This window comes from Heptranchias perlo, unplaced genomic scaffold (assembly GCF_035084215.1).
Source record: "Heptranchias perlo isolate sHepPer1 unplaced genomic scaffold, sHepPer1.hap1 HAP1_SCAFFOLD_1617, whole genome shotgun sequence".
NCBI lineage: Eukaryota > Metazoa > Chordata > Chondrichthyes > Hexanchiformes > Hexanchidae > Heptranchias > Heptranchias perlo.
In genome coordinates this window covers 4,040-31,239 of record NW_027138878.1, presented here as the reverse complement: position 1 = coordinate 31,239, position 27,200 = coordinate 4,040, and the positions used below count along the sequence as shown (strand labels likewise).

Sequence of the window (27,200 nt, the reverse complement as noted above, 5' to 3'; positions counted from 1 at the left end):
CTCTCTCTCTCCATCCCTCCCCTCCCTCCCTCCCCTCCCTCCACCTTTCTCTCCCTCCCTCCCTCCCCCTTTCTCTCCCTTCCTTCCCTCCCTTTTTCTCTCCCACCCCTTTCTCTCCCTCCCTCCCTCCCCCTTTCTCTACCTCCCCCTTTCCCTCCCTCCCTCCCCTCCCTTTCTCTCCCTCCCCCTTTCACTCCCTCCCCCTTTCCCTCCCTCCCCCTTTCCCTCCTTCCCTTCCCTTTCCTCCCTCCCCTTCCTTCCCTCCCCCTTTCTCTCCCTCCCTCCCTCCCTCCCTCCCTCCCCCTTTCTCTCCCTCCCCCTTTCCCTCCCACCCCCTTTCTCTCCCTCCCTCCCCCTTTCTCTCCCTCCCTCCCCCTTTCTCTCCCTCCATCCCCCTTTCTCTCCCTCCATCCCCCTTTCTCTCCCTTCCCCTTTCTCTCCTTCCCTCCCCTTTCTCTCCGTCCCTCCCCTTTCTCTCCGTCCCTCCCTTCCCTTCCTCCCCTCCCTCCATCCCCCTTTCTCTCCCTCCCCTCCCTCCCCTTTCCCTCCCTCCCCTTTCTGACCCTCCCTCCCTCCCCTTTCCCTCCCCCTTTCTCTCCCTCCCTCCCCTTTCCTTCCCTCTCCTCCCTCCCCTCCATCCCTCCCCCTTTCTCTCCCTCCCTCCCCTTCCTTCCCTCCCCTTTCTCTCCCACCCCCTTCCTCCCTCCCCTCTCTCCCCTTCCTTCCGTCTCCTCTCCTCCCTCCCTTCCTTCCCTCCCCCTTTCTCTCCCTCCCCTCCCTCCCCTTCCCTTCCCTCTCCTCCCTCCCCTTCCTTCCCTCCCCCTTTCTCTCCCTCCCTCCCTCCCTTCCCTCCCTCTTTCTCTCCCTCCCCTTCCCTTTCCTCCCCCTTTCTCTCCTCCCTCCCCTTCCTTCCCTCTCCACCCTCCCCTTCCTTCCCTCCCCCGTTCTCTCCCTCCCTCCCCTTCTTCCCTCCCCCTTTCTCTCCCTCCCCCTTTCTCTCCCTCCCCTCTCTCCCCTTCCTTCCCTCTCCTCTCCTCCCTCCCCTTCCTTCCCTCCCCCTTTCTCTCCCTCTCCTCCCTCCCCTTCCTTCCCTCCCCCTTTCTCTCCTCCCCTCCCTCCCCCCTCTCCTCCCTCCCCTTCCTTCCCTCCACCTTTCTCTCCCTCCCTCCCTTCTCTCCCCCTTTCTCTCCTTCCCTCCCCCTTTCCTCCCTCCCTCTCCGTCCTTCCCTCCCTCTTTCTCTCCCTCCCTCCCCTTCCTTCCTCCCCCTTCTCTCCCTCCCCCTTTCTCTCCCTCCCCTCTCTCCCCTTCCTTCCCTCTCCTCTCCTCCCTCCCCTTCCTTCCCTCCCCTTTCTCTCCCTCCCCTCCCTCCCCTCTCCTCCCTCCCCTTCCTTCCCTCCACCTTTCTCTCCCTCCCTCCCTCCCTTCTCTCCCCCTTTCTCTCCTTCCCTCCCCCTTTCCTCCTCCCTCTCCGTCCTTCCCTCCCCCTTTCTCTCCCTCCCTCCCTTCCTTCCCTCTCCTCCCTCCCCTTCCTTCCCTCCCCCTTTCTCTCCCTCCCTCCCCTTCCTTCCCTCCCCCTTTCTCTCCCTCCCCCTTTCTCTCCTCCCTCTCTCCCCTTCCTTCCCTCTCTCTCCTCCCTCCCCTTCCTTCCCTCCCCCTTTCTCTCCCTCCCCTCCCTCCCCTCTCCTCCCTCCCCTTCCTTCCCTCCACCTTTCTCTCCCTCCCTCCCTCCCTTCTCTCCCCCTTTCTCTCCTTCCCTCCCCCTTTCCTCCCTCCCTCTCCGTCCTTCCCTCCCCCTTTCTCTCCCTCCCTCCCCTTCCTTCCCTCTCCTCCCTCCCCTTCCTTCCCTCCCCCTTTCTCTCCCTCCCTCCCCTTCCTTCCCTCCCCCTTTCTCTCCCTCCCCTCTCTCCCCTTCCTTCCCTCTCCTCTCCTCCCTCCCCTTCCTTCCCTCCCCCTTTCTCTCCCTCCCCTCCCTCCCCTTCCCTTCCCTCTCCTCCCTCCCCTTCCTTCCCTCCCCCCTTTCTCTCCCTCCCTCCCTCCCTTCCCTCCCCCTTTCTCTCCCTCCCTCCCCTCCCCCTTTCTCTCCTTCCCTTCCCTCCCCCTTTCCTCCCTCCCTCTCCGTCCTTCCCTCCCCCTTTCTCTCCCTCCCCCTTTCTCTCCCTCCCCTCTCTCCCCTTCCTTCCCTCCCCCTTTCTCTCCCTCCCCCCGTCTCCTTCCACTCCCCTCCCTCCCTCCCTCCCTTCCCTCCCCCTTTGAGAGAAGGGCTATTCCACCTGGAAGGAGTGTTTGGGGCCCTGGGCGGTGAGGGGAGGGAGGGAGGGAGGAGATGATGAGGGCGGAGTTCAGGCGTTGCATCTCCTGGGCTCGCAGGGGAAGGAGCCGTGGGGAGGAGGGCGGGTGTTTGGAGGGAGACGGACGAGTGGGCCCGGGTGGAGCGGAGGAGAGAGCGGCCCCTTGGGATAGGCTGAGAGGGAAGGGGATGGAGTGGGCGGAGGTCGATCCATCGAACGTGGAGGCTGGTGGGCTGGAGCTACATTAATATTTGCAAGGCCTTCCGCCCTACGGACCCTCTGAGGTCTCCTCCTGTCCCTGTGTAACAGGGCTCGAGAGGGGCTGAATGGCCTCCTCCTGTTCCTGTGTAACAGGGCTCGAGAGGGGCTGAATGGCCTCCTCCTGCCCCTAGGTCACATCGCTGACGTGGGAGCGATGGCTCGTGACTCTGCTGCCCACCGAGTTGCCGTCTGTACGAGGAACACAGGAGCGAGGAGGAGACCATTCAGCCCCTCGAGCCTATCCCGCCGTCCTATACGACCGTGGCTGACCTGTGACCCAACTCCATCGCCCCCATTTGGTGATCAAAAGTCGGTCGATCTCGGATTTAATCGACGATTGAGCCTCGACTGCCGTCTGCGGGAGAGAATCCCAAACCTCCCCCACCCTCTGGGTCGAGGAGTGGCTCCAAACGTCACTCCTGAAAGTCCTGGCTCCGATTTTCAGGCCTCGTCTGAGACTCCCCACCCAGCCAGATACCCCCTCACCCCCCCGTACCCACAGATACCCCGTCACCCCCCCCGTACCCACAGATACCCCCTCACCCCCCTGTACCCACAGATACCCCGTCACCCCCCCGTACCCACAGATACCCCCTCACCCCCTGTACCCAGATACCCCCTCACCCCCTGTACCCAGATACCCCCTCACCCCCCCGTACCCACAGATACCCCCTCACCCCCCCGTACCCACAGATACCCCCTCACCCCCATGTACCCAGATACCCCCCTCACCCCCCCGTACCCAGATACCCCCCTCACCCCCCTGTACCCAGATACCCCCCTCACCCCCCCGTACCCACAGATACCCCCTCACCCCCCCGTACCCACAGATACCCCCCTCACCCCCCTGTACCCAGATACCCCCCTCACCCCCCTGTACCCAGATACCCCCCTCACCCCCCCTGTACCCAGATACCCCCCTCACCCCCTCTACCCAGATACCCCCTCACCCCCCCGTACCCAGATACCCCCCTCACCCCCCTGTACCCAGATACCCCCCTCACCCCCCTGTACCCAGATACCCCCCTCACCCCCCTGTACCCAGATACCCCCCTCACCCCCCTGTACCCACAGATACCCCCCTCACCCCCCTGTACCCAGATACCCCATCACCCCCTGTACCCAGATACCCCATCACCCCCTGTACCCAGATACCCTCTCAACCCCCTGTACCCAGATACCCCTCTCAACCCCCGTACCCAGATACCCCCCTCACCCCCTCTACCCAGATACCCCCTCACCCCCCCTGTACCCAGATACCCCTCTCAACCCCCGTACCCAGATACCCCCCTGTACCCACAGATACCCCCAGTACCCAGATACCCCCTCACCCCCCTGTACCCAGATACCCCCCTGTACCCACAGATAACCCCAGTACCCAGATACCCCCTCACCCCCCTGTACCCAGATACCCCCCTGTACCCACAGATACCCCCCTGTACCCAGATACCCCCCTGTACCCACAGATACCCCCAGTACCCAGATACCCCCTCACCCCCCTTAATACCTTGAAGACTTCCATCAAATCACCCCTCAATCGTCTAAATTCCGGGGAACACGGGCAACAAGGACAAGCAGACAACACCGGGGTGGCGGGGGGGTGGGCCGCTGGACGCTGGCGGCGCCTTTATTGCCAAAGCGGGTCGATTAACAGCCCGGTCAGTCCTCGACTTCCCCACTCTCCGAATCCTCCCACTCCTCCACGGTCTTCTGGATCCAGTCGATGTAGTTCCCGACATTGGTGTAGACCCCGAAGCTGCCACACTGCGGGGGTCCGAAGGAGACGATGCCTCGGACCACGTGGCGAGCAGGGTCCCGGGCGTCCGTGAAGACGTAAGCCCCCCCGCTGTCTCCCTGGCAGGAGTCGGCGTTCCGCGAAGAGCTGGCGGGGATTTGCCCGGCGCAAATCATGTTGGCGGTGAAGGTTGGCACTCGGCCGCGGTAGTCCAGCCCCTCACACTTGTCCATCCTGGCGACGGGCACCCTGGCATACTGCAAGTGGACGGCGAGCTGCCTGGTCTCCGTCTTCCCCCACCCTGCGATGAAACCCAGCCTCCCCGTCTCGGGCGCCCGGCCCCCGGGCAGGCAGACGGGCGAGAGGAGGGGCCCCAGCCTGACTTTGCGCCGGAGCCTCACCAGGGCGATGTCGTGGTCGAAGTTGTATTCCCTCCTGTCCGCCCGCTGCTTCCTGTAACCGGGGTGGAGCACGGCCCCTTCCAGCTGGACGGGCGGGTCGGCCGCGGCGTCGGCCAGCGAGACGGCGCCCGCCCACATCGACGCCTGGCGCGAGCCGTCGAACAGGTGGGCGGCCGTCAGCACCCACCCGTCGGAGATCAGGGCGCCCGCCCCGCGCACGCCGTCGGCCGTGTGCAGCCGCACCTGCCAGGGGAAGTAGCCCGGATTCGCCCGTCTCCCGCCGAAGATGCGGCCATGCTCGGAGGAGAGGCCAGACCTCCCGCAGACTGCGTCGGGAGGGAAAATAGGAGGTTAGCGATCGCCCTCGTCTCTTGTGCGGAGAGAAAAACGCCGAGCGCGAGGGGGAGGGGCGTCAGCACGGCAATTGGGAGCGGGAAAAAAAAACGGCGTGGATATTCGACTGGGGGAGGCAGCGCACGACAGGCGGGACACGTTCGCCCGTCGCAGCCTCCACCTCCCTTCCGCCCCGGGATCGGCCTGGATGAAAACAGAGTTAAATATCGGACGGGGGGTACGAGGGGGAGGCTCACCGCATGCCCCGCTGGGCGCCGCCCCCCAAGGCCGAACATCCGGTGAGCTTTAAGGGTGGGGGTGGGGGTGGGGGGGCGGCGGGGGAGAGGGGGACTCCCCGGGACGTTGCGGGCCTGGTGTGACCCCGGACGGGTTCGGGCGGACGACTCGTGACCTCCTCACCGCCCCCCCCGCCCACCCCACGAGACCGCGTCCGGAAAAAAACCGCGCCGGGGCGATGCGGGACAGAGCGCGATCGCGGAGGGAGGCGGGAGAGGGTCCGATCTCTTTCAGAGAGCCAGCACAGGCACGATGGGCCGAATGGCCAGCCCCAAACCCCACCCGCCCGCCCGCCCCGGCCCTTTCCTGCGCTGGACTGATTCTGTCATTTACCTGGTTTGCATTTCGGGACGGTCGGGTCTCCCCCAGTGACGTCCACCCATTCGGCATCCGTGGAGCATTCATAGGTAGCTGTCAGGAGGAGAGGATATCAGAGAGGGGTATCAGTTAGAGAGAGGTATCAGTTCGAGGGAGGTATCAGTTAGAGAGGGGTATCAGTTAGAGAGGGGTATCAGTTAGAGAGAGGTATCAGTGAGAGAGGGGTATCAGTTCGAGAGAGGCATCAGTTAGAGAGGGGTATCAGTTAGAGAGAGGTATCAGTTAGAGAGGGGTATCAGTTAGAGAGAGGCATCAGTTAGAGAGGGGTATCAGTTAGAGAGAGGTATCAGTTAGAGAGAGGTATCAGTTAGAGAGGGGTATCAGTTAGAGAGAGGTATCAGTTAGATGTATCAGTTAGAGAGGGGTACCAGTTAGAGAGAGGTATCAGTTAGAGAGGGGTATCAGTTGGAGAGAGGCATCAGTTAGAGAGGGGTATCAGTTAGAGAGAGGTATCAGTTAGAGAGGGGTATCAGTTAGAGAGAGGCATCAGTTAGAGAGGGGTATCAGTTAGAGAGAGGTATCAGTTAGAGAGAGGTATCAGTTAGAGAGAGGCATCAGTTAGAGAGGGGTATCAGTTAGAGAGAGGTATCAGTTAGAGAGAGGTATCAGTTAGAGAGAGGTATCAGTTAGAGAGGGGTATCAGTTAGAGAGAGGTATCAGTTAGATGTATCAGTTAGAGAGGGGTATCAGTTAGAGAGAGGTATCAGTTAGAGAGAGGTATCAGTTAGATGTATCAGTTAGAGAGGGGTATCAGTTAGAGAGAGGTATCAGTTAGATGTATCAGTTAGAGAGGGGTATCAGTTAGAGAGAGGTATCAGTTAGATGTATCAGTTAGAGAGGGGTATCAGTTAGAGAGAGGTATCAGTTAGAGAGGGGTATCAGTTAGAGAGAGGTATCAGTTAGAGAGAGGTATCAGTTAGAGAGGGGTATCAGTTAGAGAGAGGTATCAGTTAGAGAGGGGTATCAGTTAGAGAGAGGCATCAGTTAGAGAGAGGTATCAGTTAGATGTATCAGTTAGAGAGGGGTATCAGTTAGAGAGGGGTATCAGTTAGAGAGAGGTATCAGTTAGAGAGGGGTATCAGTTAGAGAGAGAGGTATCAGTTAGAGAGGGGTATCAGTTAGATGTATCAGTTAGAGAGGGGTATCAGTTAGAGAGGGGTATCAGTTAGAGAGGGGTATCAGTTAGAGAGGGGTATCGGTTAGAGAGGGGTATCAGTTAGAGAGAGGTATCAGTTAGAGAGAGAGGTATCAGTTCGAGAGAGGCATCAGTTAGAGAGGGGTAACAGTTAGGGAGAGGTATCAGTTAGATGTATCAGTTAGAGAGGGGTATCAGTTGGAGAGAGGTATCAGTTAGATGTATCAGTGAGAGAGGGGTATCAGTTAGAGAGAGGTATCAGTTAGAGAGAGAGGTATCAGTTAGAGAGAGGCATCAGTTAGAGAGGGGTATCAGTTAGAGAGAGGTATCAGTTAGAGAGGGGTATCAGTTCGAGAGGGGTATCGGTTAGAGAGGGGTATCAGTTAGAGAGAGGTATCAGTTAGATGTATCAGTTAGAGAGGGGTATCAGTTAGAGAGAGGTATCAGTTAGATGTATCAGTTAGAGAGGGGTATCAGTTAGAGAGAGGTATCAGTTAGATGTATCAGTTAGAGAGGGGTATCAGTTAGAGAGGGGTATCAGTTAGAGAGAGGTATCAGTTAGAGAGAGGTATCAGTTAGAGAGAGGCATCAGTTAGAGAGGGGTATCAGTTAGAGAGAGGTATCAGTTAGAGAGGGGTATCAGTTAGAGAGAGGCATCAGTTAGAGAGAGGTATCAGTTAGATGTATCAGTTAGAGAGGGGTATCAGTTCGAGAGGGGTATCAGTTAGAGAGAGGTATCAGTTAGAGAGGGGTATCAGTTAGAGAGAGAGGTATCAGTTAGAGAGGGGTATCAGTTAGATGTATCAGTTAGAGAGGGGTATCAGTTAGAGAGGGGTATCGGTTAGAGAGGGGTATCAGTTAGAGAGAGGTATCAGTTAGAGAGAGAGGTATCAGTTCGAGAGAGGCATCAGTTAGAGAGGGGTAACAGTTAGAGAGAGGTATCAGTTAGATGTATCAGTTAGAGAGAGGTATCAGTTAGAGAGAGGTATCAGTTAGAGAGAGGCATCAGTTAGAGAGAGGCATCAGTTAGAGAGGGGTATCAGTTAGAGAGAGGTATCAGTTAGAGAGAGGTATCAGTTAGAGAGAGGCATCAGTTCGATGTATCAGTTAGAGAGGGGTATCAGTTAGAGAGAGGTATCAGTTAGATGTATCAGTTAGAGAGGGGTATCAGTTAGAGAGAGGTATCAGTTAGATGTATCAGTTAGAGAGGGGTATCAGTTAGAGAGAGGTATCAGTTAGAGAGAGGTATCAGTTAGATGTATCAGTTAGAGAGGGGTATCAGTTAGAGAGAGGTATCAGTTAGATGTATCAGTTAGAGAGGGGTATCAGTTAGAGAGAGGTATCAGTTAGATGTATCAGTTAGAGAGGGGTATCAGTTAGAGAGGGGTATCAGTTCGAGAGAGGTATCAGTTAGAGAGAGGTATCAGTTAGAGAGAGGCATCAGTTAGAGAGGGGTATCAGTTAGAGAGAGGTATCAGTTAGAGAGGGGTATCAGTTAGAGAGAGGCATCAGTTACAGAGAGGTATCAGTTAGATGTATCAGTTAGAGAGGGGTATCAGTTAGAGAGGGGTATCAGTTAGAGAGAGGTATCAGTTAGAGAGGGGTATCAGTTAGAGAGAGAGGTATCAGTTAGAGAGGGGTATCAGTTAGATGTATCAGTTAGAGAGGGGTATCAGTTAGAGAGGGGTATCGGTTAGAGAGGGGTATCAGTTAGAGAGGGGTATCAGTTAGAGAGAGGTATCAGTTAGATGTATCAGTTAGAGAGGGGTATCAGTTGGAGAGAGGTATCAGTTAGATGTATCAGTGAGAGAGGGGTATCAGTTAGAGAGAGAGGTATCAGTTCGAGAGAGGCATCAGTTAGAGAGGGGTAACAGTTAGAGAGAGGTATCAGTTAGATGTATCAGTTAGAGAGGGGTATCAGTTGGAGAGAGGTATCAGTTAGAGAGAGAGGTATCAGTTAGAGAGAGGCATCAGTTAGAGAGGGGTATCAGTTAGAGAGAGGTATCAGTTAGAGAGGGGTATCAGTTAGAGAGAGGTATCAGTTAGAGAGAGAGGTATCAGTTAGAGAGAGGCATCAGTTAGAGAGGGGTATCAGTTAGAGAGAGGTATCAGTTAGAGAGGGGTATCAGTTCGAGAGGGGTATCGGTTAGAGAGGGGTATCAGTTAGAGAGAGGTATCAGTTAGATGTATCAGTTAGAGAGGGGTATCAGTTAGAGAGAGGTATCAGTTAGATGTATCAGTTAGAGAGGGGTATCAGTTAGAGAGAGGTATCAGTTAGATGTATCAGTTAGAGAGGGGTATCAGTTAGAGAGGGGTATCAGTTAGAGAGAGGTATCAGTTAGAGAGAGGTATCAGTTAGAGAGAGGCATCAGTTAGAGAGGGGTATCAGTTAGAGAGAGGTATCAGTTAGAGAGGGGTATCAGTTAGAGAGAGGCATCAGTTAGAGAGAGGTATCAGTTAGATGTATCAGTTAGAGAGGGGTATCAGTTAGAGAGGGGTATCAGTTAGAGAGAGGTATCAGTTAGAGAGGGGTATCAGTTAGAGAGAGAGGTATCAGTTAGAGAGGGGTATCAGTTAGATGTATCAGTTAGAGAGGGGTATCAGTTAGAGAGGGGTATCGGTTAGAGAGGGGTATCAGTTAGAGAGAGGTATCAGTTAGAGAGAGGCATCAGTTAGATGTATCAGTTAGAGAGGGGTATCAGTTAGAGAGGGGTATCGGTTAGAGAGGGGTATCAGTTAGAGAGGGGTATCAGTTCGAGAGAGGCATCAGTTAGAGAGGGGTAACAGTTAGAGAGAGGTATCAGTTAGATGTATCAGTTAGAGAGGGGTATCAGTTGGAGAGAGGTATCAGTTAGAGAGAGAGGTATCAGTTAGAGAGAGGCATCAGTTAGAGAGGGGTATCAGTTAGATGTATCAGTGAGAGAGGGGTATCAGTTAGAGAGAGGTATCAGTTAGAGAGAGAGGTATCAGTTAGAGAGAGGCATCAGTTAGAGAGGGGTATCAGTTAGAGAGAGGTATCAGTTAGAGAGGGGTATCAGTTCGAGAGGGGTATCGGTTAGAGAGGGGTATCAGTTAGAGAGAGGTATCAGTTAGATGTATCAGTTAGAGAGAGGTATCAGTTAGAGAGAGATGTATCAGTTAGAGAGAGGCATCAGTTAGAGAGGGGTATTAGTTAGAGAGGGTTATCAGTTAGAGAGAGGTATCAGAGAGGGGTATCAGTTAGAGAGAGGTATCAGTTAGAGAGGGGTATCAGTAAGAGAGGGGTATCAGTTAGAGAGAGGTATCAGTTAGAGAGGGGTATCAGTTAGAGAGGGGTATTAGTTAGAGAGAGGTATCAGTTAGAGAGAGGTATCAGAGAGGGGTATCAGTTAGAGAGGGGTATCAGAGAGGGGTATCAGTTAGAGAGAGGTATCAGTTAGAGAGGGGTATCAGTTAGAGAGGGGTATCAGTTAGAGAGAGGCATCAGTTAGAGAGAGGTATCAGTTAGAGAGAGAGGTATCAGTTAGAGAGGGGTATCAGTTAGAGAGGGGTATCAGGTAGAGAGAGGTATCAGTTAGAGAGAGAGGTATCAGTGAGAGAGGGGTATCAGTTAGAGAGAGGCATCAGTTAGAGAGAGGTATCAGTTAGAGAGGGGTATCAGTTAGAGAGAGGTATCAGTTAGAGAGGGGTATCAGTTAGAGAGGGGTATCAGTTAGAGAGAGGTATCAGTCAGAGAGGGGTATCAGTCAGAGAGAGGTATCAGTTAGAGAGGGGTATCAGTTAGAGAGAGGTATCAGTTAGAGAGAGGTATCGGTTAGAGAGGGGTATCATTTAGAGAGGGGTATCAGTTAGAGATGGGTTTCAGTTAGAGAGAGGTATCAGTTAGAGAGGGGTATCAGTTCGAGAGAGGTATCAGTTAGAGAGAGGCATCGGTTAGAGAAGGGTATCATTTAGAGAGGGGTATCAGTTAGAGATGGGTTTCAGTTAGAGAGAGGTATCAGTTAGAGAGGGGTATCAGTTGGAGAGGGGTATCAGTTGGAGAGGGGTATCAGTTCGAGAGAGGTATCAGTTAGAGAGGGGTATCAGTTAGAGAGAGGTATCAGTTAGAGAGGGGTATCAGTTGGAGAGAGGTATCAGTTAGAGAGAGGTATCAGTTAGAGAGGGGTATCAGTTAGAGAGAGGTATCAGTTAGAGAGGGGTATCAGTTGGAGAGAGGTATCAGTTAGAGAGAGGTATCAGTTAGAGAGAGGCATCGGTTAGAGAAGGGTATCATTTAGAGAGGGGTATCAGTTAGAGATGGGTTTCAGTTAGAGAGAGGTATCAGTTAGAGAGGGGTATCAGTTAGAGAGGGGTATCAGTTAGAGAGAGGTATCAGTTAGAGAGGGGTATCAGTTAGAGAGAAGTATCAGTTAGAGAGAGGCATCAGTTAGAGAGAGGTATCAGTTAGAGAGGGGTATCAGTTCGAGAGAGGTATCAGTTAGAGAGAGGTATCAGTTAGAGAGGGGTATCAGTTAGAGAGGGGTATCAGTTAGAGAGAGGTATCAGTTAGAGAGGGGTATCAGTTGGAGAGAGGTATCAGTTAGAGAGGGGTATCAGTTCGAGAGAGGTATCAGTTAGAGAGGGGTATCAGTTAGAGAGGGGTATCAGTTCGAGAGAGGTATCAGTTAGAGAGGGGTATCAGTTAGAGAGGGGTATCAGTTAGAGAGAGGTATCAGTTAGAGAGGGGTATCAGTTAGAGAGGGGTATCAGTTGGAGAGAGGTATCATTTAGAGAGGGGTATCAGTTAGAGAGGGGTATCAGTTAGAGAGAGGTATCAGTTAGAGAGGGGTATCAGTTAGAGAGGGGTATCAGTTGGAGAGAGGTATCATTTAGAGAGGGGTATCAGTTAGAGATGGGTTTCAGTTAGAGAGGGGTATCAGTTAGAGAGAGGTATCAGTTAGAGAGGGGTATCAGTTAGAGAGAGGTATCAGTTAGAGAGAGGTATCAGTTAGAGAGAGGCATCAGTTAGAGAGGGGTATCAGTTAGAGAGAGGTATCAGTTCGAGAGGGGTATCAGTTCGAGAGGGGTATCAGTTAGAGAGGGGTATCAGTTAGAGAGGGGTATCAGTTAGAGAGGGGTATCAGTTAGAGAGAGGTATCAGTTAGAGAGAGAGGTATCAGTTAGAGAGAGGCATCAGTTAGAGAGGGGTATCAGTTAGAGAGGGTTATCAGTTAGAGAGAGGTATCAGAGAGGGGTATCAGTTAGAGAGAGGTATCAGTTAGAGAGGGGTATCAGTAAGAGAGGGGTATCAGTTAGAGAGAGGTATCAGTTAGAGAGGGGTATCAGTTAGAGAGGGGTATTAGTTAGAGAGAGGTATCAGTTCGAGAGAGGTATCAGAGAGGGGTATCAGTTAGAGAGGGGTATCAGAGAGGGGTATCAGTTAGAGAGGGGTATCAGTTAGAGAGGGGTATCAGTTAGAGAGGGGTATCAGTTAGAGAGAGGCATCAGTTAGAGAGAGGTATCAGTTAGAGAGAGGTATCAGTTAGAGAGGGGTATCAGTTAGAGAGAGGTATCAGTTAGAGAGGGGTATCAGTTAGAGAGGGGTATCAGTTAGAGAGAGGTATCAGTTAGAGAGGGGTATCAGTTAGAGAGGGGTATCAGTTAGAGAGGGGTATCAGTTAGAGAGAGGCATCAGTTAGAGAGAGGTATCAGTTAGAGAGAGGTATCAGTTAGAGAGGGGTATCAGTTAGAGAGAGGCATCAGTTAGAGAGAGGTATCAGTTAGAGAGGGGTATCAGTTAGAGAGAGGTATCAGTTAGAGAGGGGTATCAGTTAGAGAGGGGTATCAGTTAGAGAGAGGTATCAGTCAGAGAGGGGTATCAGTCAGAGAGAGGTATCAGTCAGAGAGGGGTATCAGTTAGAGAGGGGTATCAGTTAGAGAGAGGTATCGGTTAGAGAGAGGTATCGGTTAGAGAGGGGTATCATTTAGAGAGGGGTATCAGTTAGAGATGGGTTTCAGTTAGAGAGAGGTATCAGTTAGAGAGGGGTATCAGTTGGAGAGGGGTATCAGTTGGAAAGGGGTATCAGTTCGAGAGAGGTATCAGTTAGAGAGGGGTATCAGTTAGAGAGAGGTATCAGTTAGAGAGGGGTATCAGTTGGAGAGAGGTATCAGTTAGAGAGAGGTATCAGTTAGAGAGAGGCATCGGTTAGAGAGAGGCATCGGTTAGAGAAGGGTATCATTTAGAGACGGGTATCAGTTAGAGAGAGGTATCAGTTAGAGAGGGGTATCAGTTAGAGAGAAGTATCAGTTAGAGAGAGGCATCAGTTAGAGAGAGGTATCAGTTAGAGAGGGGTATCAGTTGGAGAGAGGTATCATTTAGAGAGGGGTATCAGTTAGAGATGGGTTTCAGTTAGAGAGGGGTATCAGTTAGAGAGAGGTATCAGTTAGAGAGGGGTATCAGTTAGAGAGAGGTATCAGTTAGAGAGAGGTATCAGTTAGAGAGAGGCATCAGTTAGAGAGGGGTATCAGTTAGAGAGAGGTATCAGTTCGAGAGGGGTATCAGTTCGAGAGGGGTATCAGTTAGAGAGGGGTATCAGTTAGAGAGGGGTATCAGTTAGAGAGGGGTATCAGTTAGAGAGAGGTATCAGTTAGAGAGAGAGGTATCAGTTAGAGAGAGGCATCAGTTAGAGAGGGGTATCAGTTAGAGAGGGTTATCAGTTAGAGAGAGGTATCAGAGAGGGGTATCAGTTAGAGAGAGGTATCAGTTAGAGAGGGGTATCAGTAAGAGAGGGGTATCAGTTAGAGAGAGGTATCAGTTAGAGAGGGGTATCAGTTAGAGAGGGGTATTAGTTAGAGAGAGGTATCAGTTCGAGAGAGGTATCAGAGAGGGGTATCAGTTAGAGAGGGGTATCAGAGAGGGGTATCAGTTAGAGAGGGGTATCAGTTAGAGAGGGGTATCAGTTAGAGAGGGGTATCAGTTAGAGAGAGGCATCAGTTAGAGAGAGGTATCAGTTAGAGAGAGGTATCAGTTAGAGAGGGGTATCAGTTAGAGAGAGGTATCAGTTAGAGAGGGGTATCAGTTAGAGAGGGGTATCAGTTAGAGAGAGGTATCAGTTAGAGAGGGGTATCAGTTAGAGAGGGGTATCAGTTAGAGAGGGGTATCAGTTAGAGAGAGGCATCAGTTAGAGAGAGGTATCAGTTAGAGAGAGGTATCAGTTAGAGAGGGGTATCAGTTAGAGAGAGGCATCAGTTAGAGAGAGGTATCAGTTAGAGAGGGGTATCAGTTAGAGAGAGGTATCAGTTAGAGAGGGGTATCAGTTAGAGAGGGGTATCAGTTAGAGAGAGGTATCAGTCAGAGAGGGGTATCAGTCAGAGAGAGGTATCAGTCAGAGAGGGGTATCAGTTAGAGAGGGGTATCAGTTAGAGAGAGGTATCGGTTAGAGAGAGGTATCGGTTAGAGAGGGGTATCATTTAGAGAGGGGTATCAGTTAGAGATGGGTTTCAGTTAGAGAGAGGTATCAGTTAGAGAGGGGTATCAGTTGGAGAGGGGTATCAGTTGGAAAGGGGTATCAGTTCGAGAGAGGTATCAGTTAGAGAGGGGTATCAGTTAGAGAGAGGTATCAGTTAGAGAGGGGTATCAGTTGGAGAGAGGTATCAGTTAGAGAGAGGTATCAGTTAGAGAGAGGCATCGGTTAGAGAGAGGCATCGGTTAGAGAAGGGTATCATTTAGAGACGGGTATCAGTTAGAGAGAGGTATCAGTTAGAGAGGGGTATCAGTTAGAGAGAAGTATCAGTTAGAGAGAGGCATCAGTTAGAGAGAGGTATCAGTTAGAGAGGGGTATCAGTTCGAGAGAGGTATCAGTTAGAGAGGGGTATCAGTTAGAGAGAGGTATCAGTTAGAGAGGGGTATCAGTTAGAGAGAGGTATCAGTTAGAGAGGGGTATCAGTTAGAGAGAGGCATCAGTTGGAGCGGGGTATCAGTTAGAGAGAGGTATCAGTTAGAGAGAGGCATCAGTTAGAGAGGGGTATCAGTTAGAGAGAGGTATCAGTTAGAGAGGGGTATCAGTTAGAGAGAGGCATCAGTTGGAGAGGGGTATCAGTTAGAGAGGGGTATCAGTTAGAGAGAGGCATCAGTTAGAGAGGGGTATCAGTTAGAGAGAGGTATCAGTTAGAGAGAGGTATCAGTTAGAGAGGGGTATCAGTTAGAGAGAGGTATCAGTTAGAGAGGGGTATCAGTTAGAGAGGGGTACCAGTTAGAGAGAGGTATCAGTTAGAGAGGGGTATCAGTTGGAGAGAGGCATCAGTTAGAGAGGGGTATCAGTTAGAGAGGGGTATCAGTTAGAGAGAGGTATCAGTTAGAAAGGGGTATCAGTTAGAGAGAGGCATCAGTTAGAGAGGGGTATCAGTTAGAGAGAGGTATCAGTTAGAGAGAGGTATCAGTTAGAGAGAGGCATCAGTTAGAGAGGGGTATCAGTTAGAGAGGGGTATCAGTTAGAGAGAGGTATCAGTTAGAAAGGGGTATCAGTTAGAGAGAGGCATCAGTTAGAGAGGGGTATCAGTTAGAGAGAGGTATCAGTTAGAGAGAGGTATCAGTTAGAGAGAGGCATCAGTTAGAGAGGGGTATCAGTTAGAGAGAGGTATCAGTTAGAGAGAGGTATCAGTTAGAGAGGGGTATCAGTTAGAGAGAGGTATCAGTTCGATGTATCAGTTAGAGAGGGGTATCAGTTAGAGAGAGGTATCAGTTAGATGTATCAGTTAGAGAGGGGTATCAGTTAGAGAGAGGTATCAGTTAGATGTATCAGTTAGAGAGGGGTATCAGTTAGAGAGAGGTATCAGTTAGATGTATCAGTTAGAGAGGGGTATCAGTTAGAGAGGGGTATCAGTTAGAGAGAGGTATCAGTTAGAGAGAGGCATCAGTTAGAGAGGGGTATCAGTTAGAGAGAGGTATCAGTTAGAGAGGGGTATCAGTTAGAGAGAGGCATCAGTTAGAGAGGGGTATCAGTTAGAGAGAGGTATCAGTTAGAGAGAGGCATCAGTTAGAGAGAGGTATCAGTTAGAGAGGGGTATCAGTTAGAGAGGGGTATCAGTTAGAGAGAGGTATCAGTTAGAGAGGGGTATCAGTTAGAGAGAGAGGTATCAGTTAGAGAGGGGTATCAGTTAGATGTATCAGTTAGAGAGGGGTATCAGTTAGAGAGGGGTATCGGTTAGAGAGGGGTATCAGTTAGAGAGAGGTATCAGTTAGAGAGAGAGGTATCAGTTCGAGAGAGGTATCAGTTAGAGAGGGGTATCAGTTAGAGAGAGGTATCAGTTAGAGAGAGGCATCAGTTAGAGAGGGGTATCAGTTAGAGAGATGTATCAGTTAGAGAGAGGTATCAGTTAGAGAGAGGCATCAGTTAGAGAGGGGTATCAGTTAGAGAGAGGTATCAGTTAGAGAGAGGTATCAGTTAGAGAGAGGTATCAGTTAGAGAGGGGTATCAGTTAGAGAGAGGTATCAGTTAGATGTATCAGTTAGAGAGGGGTATCAGTTAGAGAGAGGTATCAGTTAGATGTATCAGTTAGAGAGGGGTATCAGTTAGAGAGAGGTATCAGTTAGATGTATCAGTTAGAGAGGGGTATCAGTTAGAGAGGGGTATCAGTTAGAGAGAGGTATCAGTTAGAGAGAGGTATCAGTTAGAGAGAGGCATCAGTTAGAGAGAGGTATCAGTTAGATGTATCAGTTAGAGAGGGGTATCAGTTAGAGAGGGGTATCAGTTAGAGAGGGGTATCAGTTAGAGAGAGGTATCAGTTAGAGAGAGGTATCAGTTAGAGAGAGGCATCAGTTAGAGAGGGGTATCAGTTAGAGAGAGGTATCAGTTAGAGAGGGGTATCAGTTAGAGAGAGGCATCAGTTCGAGAGAGGTATCAGTTAGATGTATCAGTTAGAGAGGGGTATCAGTTAGAGAGGGGTATCAGTTAGAGAGAGGTATCAGTTAGAGAGGGGTATCAGTTAGAGAGAGGTATCAGTTAGAGAGGGGTATCAGTTAGATGTATCAGTTAGAGAGGGGTATCAGTTAGAGAGGGGTATCGGTTAGAGAGGGGTATCAGTTAGAGAGAGGTATCAGTTAGAGAGAGAGGTATCAGTTCGAGAGAGGCATCAGTTAGAGAGGGGTAACAGTTAGAGAGAGGTATCAGTTAGATGTATCAGTGAGAGAGGGGTATCAGTTAGAGAGAGGTATCAGTTAGAGAGAGAGGTATCAGTTAGAGAGAGGCATCAGTTAGAGAGGGGTATCAGTTAGAGAGAGGTATCAGTTAGAGAGGGGTATCAGTTCGAGAGGGGTATCGGTTAGAGAGGGGTATCAGTTAGAGAGAGGTATCAGTTAGATGTATCAGTTAGAGAGAGGTATCAGTTAGATGTATCAGTTAGAGAGGGGTATCAGTTAGAGAGAGGTATCAGTTAGATGTATCAGTTAGAGAGGGGTATCATTAGAGAGAGGTATCAGTTAGAGAGACGTATCAGTTAGAGAGAGGCATCAGTTAGAGAGGGGTATCAGTTAGAGAGAGGTATCAGTTAGAGAGGGGTATCAGTTAGAGAGAGGCATCAGTTAGAGAGAGGTATCAGTTAGATGTATCAGTTAGAGAGGGGTATCAGTTAGAGAGGGGTATCAGTTAGAGAGAGGTATCAGTTAGAGAGAGGCATCAGTTAGAGAGAGAGGTATCAGTTAGAGAGGGGTATCAGTTAGATGTATCAGTTAGAGAGGGGTATCAGTTAGAGAGGGGTATCGGTTAGAGAGGGGTATCAGTTAGAGAGAGGTATCAGTTAGAGAGAGAGGTATCAGTTCGAGAGAGGCATCAGTTAGAGAGGGGTAACAGTTAGAGAGAGGTATCAGTTAGATGTATCAGTTAGAGAGAGGTATCAGTTAGAGAGAGGTATCAGTTAGAGAGAGGCATCAGTTAGAGAGGGGTATCAGTTAGAGAGAGGTATCAGTTAGAGAGAGGTATCAGTTAGAGAGAGGTATCAGTTAGAGAGGGGTATCAGTTAGAGAGAGGTATCAGTTAGATGTATCAGTTAGAGAGGGGTATCAGTTAGAGAGAGGTATCAGTTAGATGTATCAGTTAGAGAGGGGTATCAGTTAGAGAGAGGTATCAGTTAGATGTATCAGTTAGAGAGGGGTATCAGGTAGAGAGAGGTATCAGTTAGATGTATCAGTTAGAGAGGGGTATCAGTTAGAGAGGGGTATCAGTTAGAGAGAGGTATCAGTTAGAGAGAGGTATCAGTTAGAGAGAGGCATCAGTTAGAGAGGGGTATCAGTTAGAGAGAGGTATCAGTTAGAGAGGGGTATCAGTTAGAGAGAGGCATCAGTTAGAGAGAGGTATCAGTTAGATGTATCAGTTAGAGAGGGGTATCAGTTAGAGAGGGGTATCAGTTAGAGAGAGGTATCAGTTAGAGAGGGGTATCAGTTAGAGAGAGAGGTATCAGTTAGAGAGGGGTATCAGTTAGATGTATCAGTTAGAGAGGGGTATCAGTTAGAGAGGGGTATCGGTTAGAGAGGGGTATCAGTTAGAGAGAGGTATCAGTTAGAGAGAGAGGTATCAGTTCGAGAGAGGCATCAGTTAGAGAGGGGTAACAGTTAGAGAGAGGTATCAGTTAGATGTATCAGTTAGAGAGGGGTATCAGTTGGAGAGAGGTATCAGTTAGATGTATCAGTGAGAGAGGGGTATCAGTTAGAGAGAGGTATCAGTTAGAGAGAGAGGTATCAGTTAGAGAGAGGCATCAGTTAGAGAGGGGTATCAGTTAGAGAGAGGTATCAGTTAGAGAGGGGTATCAGTTCGAGAGGGGTATCGGTTAGAGAGGGGTATCAGTTAGAGAGAAGTATCAGTTAGATGTATCAGTTAGAGAGGGGTATCAGTTAGAGAGAGGTATCAGTTAGATGTATCAGTTAGAGAGGGGTATCAGTTAGAGAGAGGTATCAGTTAGATGTATCAGTTAGAGAGGGGTATCAGTTAGAGAGGGGTATCAGTTAGAGAGAGGTATCAGTTAGAGAGAGGCATCAGTTAGAGAGGGGTATCAGTTAGAGAGAGGTATCAGTTAGAGAGAGGTATCAGTTAGAGAGGGGTATCAGTTAGAGAGAGGCATCAGTTAGAGAGAGGTATCAGTTAGATGTATCAGTTAGAGAGGGGTATCAGTTAGAGAGGGGTATCAGTTAGAGAGAGGTATCAGTTAGAGAGGGGTATCAGTTAGAGAGAGAGGTATCAGTTAGAGAGGGGTATCAGTTAGATGTATCAGTTAGAGAGGGGTATCAGTTAGAGAGAGGTATCAGTTAGATGTATCAGTGAGAGAGGGGTATCAGTTAGAGAGAGGTATCAGTTAGAGAGAGAGGTATCAGTTAGAGAGAGGCATCAGTTAGAGAGGGGTATCAGTTAGAGAGAGGTATCAGTTAGAGAGAGAGGTATCAGTTAGAGAGAGGCATCAGTTAGAGAGGGGTATCAGTTAGAGAGAGGTATCAGTTAGAGAGGGGTATCAGTTCGAGAGGGGTATTGGTTAGAGAGGGGTATCAGTTAGAGAGAGGTATCAGTTAGATGTATCAGTTAGAGAGAGGTATCAGTTAGAGAGAGAGGTATCAGTTAGAGAGAGGCATCAGTTAGAGAGGGGTATTAGTTAGAGAGGGTTATCAGTTAGAGAGAGGTATCAGAGAGGGGTATCAGTTAGAGAGAGGTATCAGTTAGAGAGGGGTATCAGTAAGAGAGGGGTATCAGTTAGAGAGAGATATCAGTTAGAGAGGGGTATCAGTTAGAGAGGGGTATTAGTTAGAGAGAGGTATCAGTTAGAGAGAGGTATCAGAGAGGGGTATCAGTTAGAGAGGGGTATCAGAGAGGGGTATCAGTTAGAGAGAGGTATCAGTTAGAGAGGGGTATCAGTTAGAGAGGGGTATCAGTTAGAGAGGGGTATCAGTTAGAGAGAGGCATCAGTTAGAGAGAGGTATCAGTTAGAGAGAGGTATCAGTTAGAGAGAGAGGTATCAGTTAGAGAGGGGTATCAGTTAGAGAGGGGTATCAGGTAGAGAGAGGTATCAGTTAGAGACAGAGGTATCAGTTAGAGAGGGGTATCAGTTAGAGAGAGGCATCAGTTAGAGAGAGGTATCAGTTAGAGAGGGGTATCAGTTAGAGAGAGGTATCAGTTAGAGAGGGGTATCAGTTAGAGAGGGGTATCAGTTAGAGAGAGGTATCAGTCAGAGAGGGGTATCAGTCAGAGAGAGGTATCAGTCAGAGAGGGGTATCAGTTAGAGAGGGGTATCAGTTAGAGAGAGGTATCGGTTAGAGAGAGGTATCGGTTAGAGAGGGGTATCATTTAGAGAGGGGTATCAGTTAGAGATGGGTTTCAGTTAGAGAGAGGTATCAGTGAGAGAGGGGTATCAGTTCGAGAGAGGTATCAGTTAGAGAGAGGCATCGGTTAGAGAAGGGTATCATTTAGAGAGGGGTATCAGTTAGAGAGAGGTATCAGTTAGAGAGAGGTATCAGTTAGAGAGGGGTATCAGTTGGAGAGGGGTATCAGTTAGAGATGGGTTTCAGTTAGAGAGAGGTATCAGTTAGAGAGGGGTATCAGTTGGAGAGGGGTATCAGTTGGAGAGGGGTATCAGTTCGAGAGAGGTATCAGTTAGAGAGGGGTATCAGTTAGAGAGAGGTATCAGTTAGAGAGGGGTATCAGTTGGAGAGAGGTATCAGTTAGAGAGAGGTATCAGTTAGAGAGGGGTATCAGTTAGAGAGAGGTATCAGTTAGAGAGGGGTATCAGTTGGAGAGAGGTATCAGTTAGAGAGAGGTATCAGTTAGAGAGAGGCATCGGTTAGAGAGAGGCATCGGTTAGAGAAGGGTATCATTTAGAGAGGGGTATCAGTTAGAGAGAGGTATCAGTTAGAGAGGGGTATCAGTTAGAGAGAAGTATCAGTTAGAGAGAGGCATCAGTTAGAGAGAGGTATCAGTTAGAGAGGGGTATCAGTTCGAGAGACGTATCGGTTAGAGAGGGGTATCATTTAGAGAGGGGTATCAGTTAGAGATGGGTTTCAGTTAGAGAGAGGTATCAGTTAGAGAGGGGTATCAGTTGGAGAGGGGTATCAGTTGGAGAGGGGTATCAGTTCGAGAGAGGTATCAGTTAGAGAGGGGTATCAGTTAGAGAGAGGTATCAGTGAGAGAGGGGTATCAGTTGGAGAGAGGTATCAGTTAGAGAGAGGTATCAGTTAGAGAGAGGCATCGGTTAGAGAGAGGCATCGGTTAGAGAAGGGTATCATTTAGAGAAGGGTATCAGTTAGAGAGAGGTATCAGTTAGAGAGGGGTATCAGTTAGAGAGAGGCATCAGTTAGAGAGAGGTATCAGTTAGAGAGGGGTATCAGTTCGAGAGCGGTATCAGTTAGAGAGGGGTATCAGTTAGAGAGAGGTATCAGTTAGAGAGGGGTATCAGTTGGAGAGAGGTATCAGTTCGAGAGAGGTATCAGTTAGAGAGGGGTATCAGTTAGAGAGGGGTATCAGTTAGAGAGGGGTATCAGTTCGAGAGAGGTATCAGTTCGAGAGGGGTATCAGTTAGAGAGGGGTATCAGTTCGAGAGAGGTATCAGTTAGAGAGGGGTATCAGTTAGAGAGGGGTATCAGTTAGAGAGAGGTATCAGTTCGAGAGAGGTATCAGTTAGAGAGGGGTATCAGTTCGAGAGAGGTATCAGTTAGAGAGGGGTATCAGTTAGAGAGGGGTATCAGTTAGAGAGGGGTATCAGTTCGAGAGAGGTATCAGTTAGAGAGGGGTATCAGTTAGAGAGGGGTATCAGTTCGAGAGAGGTATCAGTTAGAGAGGGGTATCAGTTAGAGAGGGGTATCAGTTAGAGAGAGGTATCAGTTAGAGAGGGGTATCAGTTAGAGAGGGGTATCAGTTGGAGAGAGGTATCAGTTAGAGAGAGGTATCAGTTAGAGAGGGGTATCAGTTAGAGAGAGGTATCAGTTAGAGAGGGGTATCAGTTAGAGAGAGGTATCAGTTAGAGAGAGGTATCAGTTGGAGAGAGGTATCATTTAGAGAGGGGTATCAGTTCGAGAGGGGTATCAGTTAGAGAGGGGTATTAGTTAGAGAGAGGTATCAGTTAGAGAGGGGTATTAGTTAGAGAGGGGTATCAATTAGAGAGGGGTATCAGTTAGAGAGGGGTATCAGTTAGAGATGGGTTTCAGTTAGAGAGGGGTATCAGTTCGAGAGGGGTATCAGTTAGAGATGGGTTTCAGTTAGAGAGGGGTATCAGTTAGAGATGGGTTTCAGTTAGAGAGAGGTATCAGTTAGAAAGAGAGGTATCAGTTAGAGAGCGGTATCAGTTAGAGAGAGGCATCAGTTAGAGAGAGGCATCAGTTAGAGAGAGGTATCAGTTAGAGAGGGGTATCAGTTAGAGAGAGGCATCAGTTAGAGAGAGGTATCAGTGAGAGAGGGGTATCAGTTAGAGAGGGGTATCAGTTAGAGAGGGGTATCAGTTAGGGAGAGGTATCAGTTAGAGAGCACTATCAGTTAGAGAGGGGTATCAGTTAGAGAGAGGTATAGTTAGAGAGGGGTATCAGTTGGAGAGGGGTATCAATTAGAGAGGGGTATCAGTTAGAGAGGGGTATCAGTTCGAGGGAGGTATCAGTTGGAGAGGGGTATCAGTTAGAGAGAGGTATCAGTTAGAGAGAGGTATCAGTTAGAGAGGGGTATCAGTTAGAGAGAGGTATCAGTTAGAGAGAGGTATCAGTTAGAGAGGGGTATCAGTTAGAGAGAGGTATCAGTTAGAGAGAGGTATCAGTTAGAGAGGGGTATCAGTTAGAGAGTGGTATCAGTTAGAGAGGGGTATCAGTTAGAGAGGGGTATCAGTTAGAGAGAGGTATCAGTTCGATGGAGGTATCAGTTCGATGGAGGTATCAGTTAGAGAGAGGTATCAGTTGGAGAGAGGTATCAGTTAGAGAGAGGTATCATTTAGAGAGGGGTATCAGTTAGAGAGAGGTATCAGTTAGAGAGGGGTATCAGTTAGAGAGAAGTATCAGTTAGAGAGAGGCATCAGTTAGAGAGAGGTATCAGTTAGAGAGGGGTATCAGTTCGAGAGAGGTATCAGTTAGAGAGGGGTATCAGTTAGAGAGAGGTATCAGTTAGAGAGGGGTATCAGTTGGAGAGAGGTATCAGTTAGAGAGGGGTATCAGTTCGAGAGAGGTATCAGTTAGAGAGGGGTATCAGTTGGAGAGGGGTATCAGTTAGAGAGAGGTATCAGTTAGAGAGAGGTATCAGTTAGAGAGGGGTATCAGTTAGAGAGAGGTATCAGTTAGAGAGAGGTATCAGTTCGATGGAGGTATCAGTTCGATGGAGGTATCAGTTAGAGAGAGGTATCAGTTGGAGAGAGGTATCAGTTAGAGAGAGGTATCATTTAGAGAGGGGTATCAGTTCGAGAGAGGTATCAGTTAGAGAGGGGTATCAGTTAGAGAGAAGTATCAGTTAGAGAGAGGCATCAGTTAGAGAGAGGTATCAGTTAGAGAGGGGTATCAGTTCGAGAGAGGTATCAGTTAGAGAGGGGTATCAGTTGGAGAGAGGTATCAGTTAGAGAGGGGTATCAGTTAGAGAGGGGTATCAGTTAGAGAGGGGTATCAGTTCGAGAGAGGTATCAGTTAGAGAGGGGTATCAGTTAGAGAGGGGTATCAGTTAGAGAGAGCTATCAGTTAGAGAGGGGTATCAGTTAGAGAGGGGTATCAGTTGGAGAGAGGTATCATTTAGAGAGGGGTATCAGTTAGAGATGGGTTTCAGTTAGAGAGGGGTATCAGTTAGAGAGGGGTATCAGTTAGAGAGAGGTATCAGTTAGAGAGAGGTATCAGTTAGAGAGAGGTATCATTTAGAGAGGGGTATTAGTTAGAGAGAGGTATCAGTTAGAGAGAGGTATCAGTTAGAGAGGGGTATCAGTTAGAGAGAGGTATCAGTTAGAGAGAGGTATCAGTTGGAGAGAGGTATCAGTTAGAGAGAGGTATCAGTTAGAGAGGGATATCAGTTAGAGAGGTATCAGTTAGAGAGAGGTATCAGTTGGAGAGAGGTATCATTTAGAGAGGGGTATCAGTTAGAGAGGGGTATCAGTTAGAGAGGGGTATCAGTTAGAGAGAGGTATCAGTTAGAGAGGGGTATCAGTTAGAGAGGGGTATCAGTTAGAGAGAGGTATCAGTTAGAGAGGAGTATCAGTTAGAGAGAGGTATCAGTTAGAGAGAGGTATCAGTTGGAGAGAGGTATCATTTAGAGAGGGGTATCAGTTCGAGAGGGGTATCAGTTAGAGAGGGGTATCAATTAGAGAGAGGTATCAGTTGGAGAGAGGTATCATTTAGAGAGGGGTATCAGTTCGAGAGGGGTATCAGTTAGAGAGGGGTATCAGTTAGAGAGAGGTATCAGTTAGAGAGGGTTATTAGTTAGAGAGGGGTATCAATTAGAGAGGGGTATCAGTTAGAGAGGGGTATCAGTTAGAGATGGGTTTCAGTTAGAGAGGGGTATCAGTTCGAGATGGGTTTCAGTTAGAGAGAGGTATCAGTTAGAAAGAGAGGTATCAGTTAGAGAGCGGTATCAGTTAGAGAGAGGCATCAGTTAGAGAGAGGCACTAGTTAGAGAGAGGTATCAGTTAGAGAGGGGTATCAGTTAGAGAGAGGCATCAGTTAGAGAGAGGTATCAGTGAGAGAGGGGTATCAGTTAGAGAGGGGTATCAGTTAGAGAGGGGTATCAGTTAGAGAGGGGTATCAGTTAGAGAGGGGTATCAGTTAGGGAGAGGTATCAGTTAGAGAGCGCTATCAGTTAGAGAGGGGTATCAGTTAGAGAGAGGTATAGTTAGAGAGGGGTATCAGTTGGAGAGGGGTATCAATTGGAGAGGGGTATCAGTTAGAGAGGGGTATCAGTTCGAGGGAGGTATCAGTTAGAGAGAGGTATCAGTTAGAGAGGGGTATCAGTTAGAGAGAGGTATCAGTTAGAGAGAGGTATCAGTTAGAGAGGGGTATCAGTTAGAGAGAGGTATCAGTTAGAGAGGGGTATCAGTTGGAGAGGGGTATCAGTTAGAGAGAGGTATCAGTTCGATGGAGGTATCAGTTAGAGAGAGGTATCAGTTAGAGAGAGGTATCAGTTAGAGAGAGGTATCAGTTAGAGAGGGGTATCAGTTAGAGAGGGGTATCAGTTCGAGAGAGGTATCAGTTAGAGAGGGGTATCAATTAGGTAGGGGTATCAGTTAGAGATGGGTTTCAGTTAGAGAGAGGTATCAGTTAGAGAGAGGTATCAGTTCGAGAGAGGTATCAGTTAGAGAGGGGTATCAGTTCGAGAGAGGTATCAGTTAGAGAGGGGTATCAATTAGAGAGGGGTATCAGTTAGAGAGAGGTATCAGTTAGAGAGGGGTATCAGTTCGAGAGAGGTTTCAGTTAGAGAGGGGTATCAGTTCGAGAGAGGTATCAGTTAGAGAGGGGTATCAATTAGAGAGGGGTATCAGTTAGAGATGGGTTTCAGTTCGAGAGAGGTATCAGTTAGAGAGGGGTATCAGTTCGAGAGAGGTATCAGTTAGAGAGGGGTATCAGTTAGAGATGGGTTTCAGTTCGAGAGAGGTATCAGTTAGAGAGGGGTATCAGTTAGAGATGGGTTTCAGTTCGAGAGAGGTATCAGTTAGAGAGAGGTATCAGTTAGAGAGGGGTATTAGTTAGAGAGGGGTATCAGTTCGAGAGAGGTATCAGTTAGAGAGGGGTATCAGTTCGAGAGAGGTATCAGTTAGAGAGGGGTATCAGTTAGAGATGGGTTTCAGTTCGAGAGAGGTATCAGTTAGAGAGAGGTATCAGTTAGAGAGAGGTATCAGTTAGAGAGGGGTATCAGTTCGAGAGAGGTATCAGTTAGAGAGGGGTATTAGTTAGAGAGGGGTATCAGTTAGAGAGGGGTATCAATTAGAGAGGGGTATCAGTTAGAGATGGGTTTCAGTTAGAGAGAGGTATCAGTTAGAGAGGGGTATCAGTTAGAGAGAGGTATCAGTTAGAGAGAGGTATCAGTTCGAGAGATCAGTTTAATGTTATCGTTTACTGATCTGGAAACTCTCGTACCCCAGGCCCGATTCCCCTTTGCCAATCGAGAGGGGATTTGGGAGCGGTGTTTTACAGAGGGAGGGGGCCGTCTCAGATCGAAAGTCCTTCGCGGTCCCCTCACTTCAGCAAGGACGTCGAGACCCTCGGAGAGGGGGCGGAGGAGATGTACCAGAACGGCCCTCCGGGGGTGGGGCGGGGGGACGAGGGTCCTCAGTTAACGGGGAGAGACTGGGATCGTCCTCAGAGCGGAGAAGGTTAAGAGGGGGGACTCGATCGAGGGGTTCACAATCACGAGGGGGGTTTCGACAGAGTCAATGAGGAGGGAGCGTCCCCCAATTGGGGCAGGAGGGTCGGTCACCAGAGGACCGAGGAGTTAAAGACAATCGGCAAATTTGGACCGACCTTTCTCCCATTACCTCGAACCGGGAGACTTGAGAAAAACACTTGTCACTCACAATTCCCGTTCAGTCGGTAATAGGGCTCATCGCAGCTGTACGTGCTCCGGGATTTGAAAACAGTGGACGAGAATTTCACACGACCGTTCCTCACCGTTCCAGGATTTCCGCAGTCCACAGCTGTGAGGAGAGATAGACGGCCAGTCACCGGCAGCAAAGTATGAACTGCACCCTCAAGCGGACAATATCAGCCAGGTGAGGAGATATCAGCTTGGTCAAAGAGGGAGGTTTATTTGCAGAGAGTCCGCAAGGAAGTGAGGTTCCAGGGAGGGAATTCCAGAGCTCGGGGCCCGGGCAGCTGGAGGAACGCCGCCAATGTTGGAGCGATGGGAATCGGTGGGGGGTGGCGGGGGGGGGGGAGAGGCCAGAATCGGAGGGAACGCAGAGATCTCGGGGGGGGGGGTCGTAGGAGGTTACAGGGATAGGGAGCGAGGAGGCCATGGAGGGGATTTGAAGAGGAGGATGAGAATTGTCGGGGGCTGGAGGAGGTTACAGAGATAGGGAGGGGGTTGCGAGGGCCATGGAGGGATTTGAAGAGGAGGATGAGAATTGTCGGGGGCTGGAGGAGGTTACAGAGATAGGGAGGGGGGGCGAGGAGACCATGGAGGGATTTGAACAGGAGGATGAGAATTGTAGGGGGCTGGAGGTGGTTACAGAGATAGGGAGGGGGGACGAGGGCCATGGAGGGATTTGAAGAGGAGGATGAGAATTGTAGGGGGCTGGAGGAGGTTACAGAGATAGGGAGGGAGGAGCGAGGGCCATGGAGGGGATTTGAACAGGAGGATGAGAATTGTAGGGGGCTGGAGGAGGTTACAGAGATAGGGAGGGTGGGACGAGGGGCCATGGAGGGATTTGAAGAGGAGGATGAGAATTGTCGAGGGCTGGAGGAGGTTACAGAGATAGGGAGGGGAGGGCGAGGGCCATG

General features: G+C 49.6%; 1 protein-coding gene across 1 annotated transcript; it reads right to left on the bottom strand.

Moving 5' to 3' along the window:
• Positions 1-4,140: 4,140 nt before the first annotated feature.
• Positions 4,141-26,395, bottom strand: LOC137309323 (complement C1s subcomponent-like; the record flags this gene model as incomplete). Its single annotated transcript, XM_067977576.1, has 3 exons — positions 4,141-5,012; positions 5,650-5,727; positions 26,276-26,395. Coding segments are annotated over 3 exons (1,001 nt in total), but the record flags the coding sequence as incomplete, so codon positions are not given.
• Positions 26,396-27,200: the final 805 nt, after the last annotated feature.